We start from the raw sequence: 7,725 nt of genomic DNA, 5'->3' as shown, positions 1-7,725 counted from the left end.
TTAGAAATTAAAAAGAGATACATGCATCTTTTTAAAAGATGAAGAAAAGGATCTCTCTCTCTCTCTCTCTCTCTCTCTCTCTCTCTCTCTCTCTCTCTCTCTCTCTCTCTCTCTCTCTCTCCTCTCAGATTTTCCCATTCCCTTTCCTCCAGCCCTTTACTTTCTCTGCCAGTTGTAAACCCAGTCCGGATTCGCCCCAAAAATCGGAAGCTTGGGGCTCAGATCGGTCCTGCGCCTGGCTCTCAGCAGCTGCCCTGCCTGATTTCCAGCCCCACGCCCGGCTTGGGCCGGCTTAGATTTTACGGAAGGAGCCCAGGGTGATAATGAGCTGCCAGGAGGATATTAATCTGGCTCTGCTATGAGATGGAGGAGTGCCCTGCTGGCCCCGCTGCAATCACCTAAATGAAACTTCAGACCCCTCTGAACTCTCATCATCTGGGAGCGAGAGCAGAAGCGAAGGGAGGGGGCTGCTCGCCCTCGCCCAGCCCAGGTGTGGGAGAGAAAGTGACCAACCGACAGGAGGCAGACACAAGAGCCTCTTCAGCTATTTTCAGTCTAAAGCTGGCCACCAAGACAGCCAAAGGGGAATGGGGAGCGGTGGACGAACCAGACCCGGAGCACCCAGTGTTCCCTGGCCAGAGTCTGAATGCAGAGGACCGGTGCGCCTTGGGCTGGGCTCGGCATGTGTGCAGCACATGGTCTGGGGGCTGAATGATTGATGGCGCTCGCTGTAGAGGTTTATTAAGCCAGAGCCATTGCAGCCCTGGCAGGGAGCATTCTTGCTGCTCGCTGCCGCTTCTTCTCAGAAGACATTTGCACAAAATCATTCCTGGCTAGCACAAGGGACATCGTGTTAGCTGAGGGTCCTCGGTCAAAAGGAGAATGCGCTACATGGTGCCATTAAGCGCTTTTCCGGGAAATGTGCTTGCTTAGAGATCTCTAGGACTCCAAATGCCACTAACACTTAGTTGTTGGCAGCTTATTCTCTGAAATATTCAAATCCTATATTCCCATGCCACTGCAGCTAAAAGATCCAGCAAGTAAATGGGAAATAAAGTGTCCAAAATCACTCAGCTGGGAGTATCATGAACAGCACAGGGTTTAAGCCAGGCACTTGCTGACACACCTGGCCTCTGATATTTTTAGCCACAATTCACACCTGCCGCTAATCGCTACCCACTCTTGCACCTTCAGCCTCCAGAATCAGGTTCGGTCTTGGAGGGCTCAGGCGTGGAGGTGGTCCTGACACCCATTTGCCATTCTGATTTTCACCCTTTGCTGTTAACCAAAACAGCCAGGATCCACAAGATTTGCTCTTCCTAGCTTGCCAAAGTGGACCAGTAACAGAGCACTCGCTTAGCTTGCCCAAGGGCTGGGTTCAATCTTCCTCCTTCCAAAATTAAAGTGTTTTTTTTTCCACTCTCATCCAGTACAAAACCAATTTATTTTACATTCCATTTCCACCCTGGGGAATGGGGAAGCTAAATAATAATTTAGCATGCATAAGTAGACGTTTCTTTCTTTATATATAAATACAGTATACAAAAATACACTACCATTCTGAGATTTTTCCGCAGTCTGAATGCTCATGACATACCCCCACCCCATACCCAGACATAAAACCTTTTTTTCTGTTTTCAATTCTCAGCAGAATGGTATCTCCAAAGGAGGTTTCAAGTTTCTAGGTCACTTAACACTGTAGTTTTCCCTTCTTCGAAGAGGGAAGAGCCAAGCAGGAGCCACTCCTAGAAGATTGGTCGGTTCTTCTCACAAACACCCCAAGCCAACACAACCCGAAATTAAATTTAAAAGAACGAAAGTTCATATTGGAGCTCGCTGTCTCTCTCTTGCTGTCCTTCGAGGACCCAAATGGGATTCCCCCAGCCCAGCGCGCACTTGGATGCATGGTCCGGGGAGAGGCTGCCAGATTGGCTGCAGGCCACAGGATGGGGTTGAAAACCCGCAGCCGGGTAGCCGTCGAGCGCGTCCCTGCTGCCGAGCTTGGGGCAACTACTGGGGCAGAGGTTGGTGCCCTGGCCCGCCCGGCCTTGGAGGCGGCGAATCGTCCTCAGATGAGCAGTCGGACGAAGCGGCGTGGGTGCCGGCGCCGTTGCTGTAGGGGAAGTGGTCGTCCTCATCCTCGTCCTCCTCATCCGGGTCACTGTCTCGCAAGTCCCGCAGGCGACGGCCGCTGGCCTTGTCCCCAGACACCGGCGGCCCCAGCAGCTCCTCCTCCGCCTTCTCCTCAGCGCAGCCTTTGCCGGAGCCCCCGCCGCCGCCCTTCTGCTTCTCCGCCTCCTGCGCAGCCTGCTCTTTGGCCTTTTTGCTGCGTTTCCATTTCATTCGGCGGTTCTGGAACCAAATCTTCACCTGTAGGCACAAATTGGCGTGAGAAACCCGCCGCTTACATCACCACGAATCCAGAAGGTGTGAGCACCCAGGACCCCTGCCCCTCGGCCCACCCTCACCCTAGAAAGGGTTTCCCTAGAGGACTAAGAAGCTGACTGGGCAGCGGCTTCTCCATTCCCTCACCCCTACATCTATTCATCAGTAAACCCATAGCTGGGAGCGGTGCCCCCAACTCCCCAGCTGGGAGTGTTTTACTCCAGCCCATGGTCTACCGAGGCACCAAGGTAACTGGCAGGTCTCTGACTTCTCAAGTCCGCACCTTTCTAGAAGAACAGCCTCCTAGAATGTAGCCTGAGGGACACCTTCTCCAGAATAGCTGGTTAAATACTGATGGATTCTCAAGCCTGTACCCCAACCTATTGAATCAAACCTCCGGCGCCTAAAGATGCTCTGGGTCTTCCTAGGACCTCGCCCACTGTGAATTAAACTGAACCTAAAGGTCGAGAAGCTGGGACCCAGTTGCCCAAATCAGTACCCTCCTGGGCGGTTTTTGGGGATTGGTTGCCCCTGGGGCTGGGTATCAGGTGTGCACCTGGGTCTCGGTGAGCATGAGCGAGGTGGCCACCTCAAAACGCTTGGGCCTCGACAGGTATTTGTTGAGCTTGAACTGGTGTTCCAGCTCCAACAGCTGCTGGCTGGTGAAGGCGGTGCGAGGTCTTCGGCACTTCCCCAAGAGGTTCGACTGCGCCTGGGCTGTGGACCAAAAGGGGCGAGAGGCCTTTGTAGGCTTGTCCACTAACCGGCTTCCAGCCATCGCTGCCCTTGTCCCTCTCAGGGTCCAGCCTCCGACACCCACCCTGGGCTTCTTTTTCAACATCAGTGCCTACTCCCCACGGACCAGAGGACCCACATCTCAGACACAAGCGGAAGTGGGGTGCTTGTCTCAACAGACAATCTTTTCATTTGAGAGTGGCGATTAAATAGGGCTCGCAGTAGCCACCTGTGTGAACACTGGTAGGTCTAAAAGCTTTGGTAGCCGGACTGGATCAGCAAGAGACCAAATCGCCCCTGTTCTGGTGGAGGGCCTTCCCACACCTCAAGCTGGAAAAACACCCATCCTCTTAGTCCCACCACCATCTTAAAGCAGAAGAGCAAAAAAAGGGGTGTAGGACTCCCGCAGACCTGTGGGAGGGAAGAGGGGAGATGAAGACGAGGAGGAGGAGGAGGAGGAGGAGGGAGAGAGAGAGGGGGGGGGATGAGACAGAAGCTGGAGCCTAAATAAGCATATTCATCAGGGTGTCTCCAGGTCTGTCTTGACAAGCTCCCTCCTCCTCCTAGTGCAGAGGGCAAAGGGACTGGAAGCCTGTTTGGACGATTCTCATTACTCAAATTAAAGGCCGAGCTGTGGGTGGATCTGGCTTTCTGTGTGTTCCAGGAGATCTGTCCAGCTTTATTTACATAATTTCGCACGGTTACATCACAGAGACTTTTATTACCTCAAAACGAGACTTCCCTTGATTTCCCAGGAGTCCAAAGAGTGTTAGACAATAAAAGAAAGAAAGCAAAGGAAAGAAAGAGGCCAGCCCCTGGCTGGGATGAGCTCAGGCTCCCCTGGGATGGGCAATTTGCTTTATAGGAAGGTCCACGCCCCCTGCTTTAGTTAAACAAGGCTACGAATTCCCAACTTGACAATACATTAGAACTCTAATTAAAACACCAGCTCGGAAAGGATCATTTCGAAATGCCATCCAGTGGATAGGAACAACCAATTAAAGAAAACCAAGCCTGTTTTCCTAGGTGAGAGGGAAGTCTCAAGAATGGAACACATTCAGCCACCCTCTGCTGGTCCCCGTATGGGGTTTAGATTCTCTTCCTAATGTAAAATTGGTCTTACTTTTAATGCAGCGACTATAAGACACCATGGGCTTGGTATGCTAGCAAAGGGATCCTACAGGCAGGGATTTTGAGTGATCATGGGCTCCATAAAAATATCCTTTCTCCCCCAGAGAGCACTTGAGCAGTCAGGAAACCCAAAGTCATGGAGTTCTGTTGGTGACCAGTGACCAGCTCTTCTCTGGGCACCCATGCATCTCAGGCCTAGGAAGTGTAGCCATAATGGACATGTATGGGCAAGTTTCCATCTGAAGGGATTTGCTGGGCTCCTCAGCCAGGTTTAGATCCTGCCCAGGACTTACTAGATAGGAACAATTTCAGAGACAGCTGGGCTGCTCACACCCACCCCCTCAACTGAGGTTAATGGAAGCCTTCCCTCTTTGCCGAGATCAACAAGGCTGGCCTTCTTGGAGCCAAGCTGGGAAAAACCTGGGTGGCTGTGAGCAAACAAGTGTGCAGGCTGGGATTCTCTCACCACCTTGCTACGTCTGCAGTTCTCGGGGGTCCTCGCTTTCTCTGTTTACTCACACCACTGCTTCTAGCACAGGAATCTGAATTCTGGCAAGTGTTTATTTCTGTTTTCTTTTTTGCTTTTTTTCCTCCAGTGCCTGCATCTCCCCAGTCTAAACAAACCCACTCAGACGGAAACAATGGGGTCTCTTTGTTTGGGTGTTGGGCGGCTGACAGGGGAAAGTCATATACATCTTCTGTTCTGGCCTGAATGGAAAGGCAGCTTGGGTACAGGGCAAGAGTCAGAGCCAGGGTACTCTTCACAGATGCAGATGCAGCGTGTGCCAGGGATGTCTGAAATGGCTCCTGAGAGGTTGTTCCTCTTGGGTAGCAGAGAAGATGTGGCAGGCTGGACCTTCTTTGCTCCCTCCTTGGACAAGAGCTCCCAAAGGTGTTGGGCACCTGGAGTTCTCAGGAGGACACTTGCTATTTAGAGTCCCTGAGACCTTCTATTCAAAACAGACCTCTTGGATATTGATTGTATGCAGGGACCCCCCCCACACACACACCCCACAAACATACTTTGGCCCTTCGGAGGAAGGCAGGATCCTGACAAGATTCTGACAGAGAAGAGCTTGGGCTCTGGCCTTGTAGCACTGCTACGCTAAGAGTCCATTTTCTCCTTAGCTACCTCTGGACCTGGTGATGTCTCTTGGTAGCCCATTAGGGAGCCCCTGGTCAAGTTCATGTTCCCCGTGACAACTTCCAGGTTTCAGTGACCCTAAACCCTGTCCTTTTTGACTAGCATTCCCGTGCACTTCCTTCTCCAACCTGCAAGTTAATCATTAGGTTTCAGCCTGACACCTCTAACCTCCCCTGCCCATTAAGAGAGAAAGAGAAAGCAAGGCCTGAGCGTGGCCATCTTAATAATTCGCTGCTCCTCTCACACCACACGGCCCACACGAGGCCTCACAGGCCCCGGGATGAGCCGTGGCGGCTTTACTGCGCTTGCACAGCTCGCTGGGAGCCGAGGCAGAAAGGAACTGGGTGCGGGAGAGGAGGATGCTCGAGAGAACTGCCCCAATGCTGCGCAGGTACTCACAGCTGAAGTCCGGCATCTTGGGCAGGATCATGCCCGCGGTGGACGCGCGCAGCCACTGGTCCAGCTGGAAGGTGCCGGCACCCAGCTTGATGGGGTCTGCAGGGTGCGAAGGGTGCGCTCCCTGCACCTGAGGGTAGGAGTAGGAAAGCGCAGGATGCTGGCCCGCCAGCGCGGCCGCTGCCGCCGCCGCCGAGTAACCGTAGACCGGGTGACCATAGAGAGCTGCCTGTGCGGGGAGGCCCGCGCCGCCCTGCGCGCCCCCCGGGTGCAGTCCCAATGCCAGGCCGCCCGCAGCCGCGGCGGCGGCGGCGGCGGCAGCGGCGGCGGCGGCACCAGGGTGCGCATGGTGGTGGGGAGTGCCCGGCCCACCCGCCGCGCCGCCGCCTCCTCCGGCGCCCAGGAATCCGGGCTTGGGCAGCAGAGCGCAGTGCGCAGCCAGCAAGCGCGGGGGCGATGGGCTCTCCGCCCGCAGCCGGTCGCCGGGAGCTGCAGTGGCCTCAGAGGACGCGGGGCTGCAGCTGCGGCTCGCCCCGCTACTGGTCCCACCGCCACCGTTGCCGCCTCGTCCGGGGCCAGATGCTGTGGCCGCGAGCGAAGTGACCAAGGCCAGCGGCGCGCTTTGAGTGGAGGCGGCTCGCGGGGGATCCACCGCCAGCAGGGCGTCGATGCGGAAATTTTTGGATTTTTCCATCGGCTCGTTTGGAGCTGACGATCAGTGCCCAGGGGCGGGCGACGCGGTCGTGTGCGGGCTTGCGGAGACTGAGCGTGGCGGTGGCCAGCTCTGGGGCTTGGTTTTGTTACTGCGATTATTTGCCAATAATCAAAGTCGCAGCCGGAAACTCAGCCGCGAGCGACCATGGTCCAGACGCCGCCTCCTTGCTGTCCTCGAGGCGACCGCGCTCCTCTCACTGGAACCAACTCCCACGCGAGCGCTCCGGCGACTTTGGGTTGGGGAGGCCAGCTCTCTGCTCTCAAGCGCTCAAGCGACCGAGCCGAGGCCGCTGGCGCCTTGGTGGGGACCCGTGCCCCTCCGCACACTTGAAGCTCAGAGCTGCTTGGGATTGGCGCGCTCAGCGGGGGCCCGGGGAGGGGTGTCCCTCCGGCGATTGGCCGAGGGGCGCACCTGTCACGGTCCAGTTCTCCTGCCGCCCCGCCCCTGCGCCCCCAGGTCCTAAGTAACGGGTGGTGAGCAGCCGTGGTGGGGAAGAGGAGATGGGTGGGAAGGGCTTGGAGGATGAATACAGGCTTGCGGCTTCGTTGGTGCTGAGTGGGTGGCGGGCGCTGGCAACCTTGTGTCCCTGTGAGTGGCCCTGAGTCCCCTAGACACCTTGTTCCGCCAGAGGCGGATATCTTATCTTCCTTCAGCTACTCGTGCGCCCTTGCTGGAGTTGTGGACTCTGGGAAACCAGGTGGCTCCTCACCCCTGAAGCCCACCCTGAGCTTAGCACTCTGAAGACCAGAATCTCCCGCCTTCCTGAGTCTCAGGCACCTCAAGGTGGTTTGAGTCCCTGTCGCCAACCCTCTGCAGGTCGAACCTTCGAATCTGCGCCTCCCCCGCCCCCCCCCCCCGTCTCCTGCGCCACAGATGTTTGTTTGAAGGTTTCCGGTGTGTATAATATGGTGAGTGAGAGTCTGACGCCCACAGATCTTTTTCAGGAGCTTTCCCATCCCACGCCACCCCTGTCAGGGTGTAAAGAGGGCAGTCTTCCAATTCTTCGAGTGAGGGACCCACATTGGCTTCAAGGTTCAGGTGCCAGCCAGTGAGCCGGACCTAGGTGACAAAGTTCTTTTGCCCATGCCTTGCCTCTTGGACGTTCAACGGAAACGCTTTGCAGGAGTCTGTCGAGGGCTGCACCCTTAGACTGCACCCTCCCCAAGACTAAGGGAACCACAGTCAGGCTCTCGCCTCCTCCTGCCGGCCGCGTCCAGGA

At 55.8% G+C, this 7,725-nt stretch overlaps 1 protein-coding gene across 1 annotated transcript; it reads right to left on the bottom strand.

The window, feature by feature from the left end:
* Positions 1-2,010: 2,010 nt before the first annotated feature.
* Positions 2,011-6,485, bottom strand: Mnx1 (motor neuron and pancreas homeobox 1). Its single transcript, XM_027428632.1, has 3 exons — positions 5,795-6,485; positions 2,942-3,102; positions 2,011-2,370 (listed from the first exon to the last, which is right to left on the bottom strand). Exons 1-3 carry the CDS (start codon positions 6,483-6,485, stop codon positions 2,011-2,013), a joined length of 1,212 nt encoding a protein of 403 aa, XP_027284433.1.
* Between the last annotated feature and the right edge of the window lie 1,240 nt (positions 6,486-7,725).

Source organism: Cricetulus griseus, chromosome 8, assembly GCF_003668045.3.
Source record: "Cricetulus griseus strain 17A/GY chromosome 8, alternate assembly CriGri-PICRH-1.0, whole genome shotgun sequence".
NCBI classification, from domain to species: domain Eukaryota; kingdom Metazoa; phylum Chordata; class Mammalia; order Rodentia; family Cricetidae; genus Cricetulus; species Cricetulus griseus.
Note: the sequence above shows the minus strand (reverse complement) of the source record. Positions and strands in the feature narration are given on the sequence as shown.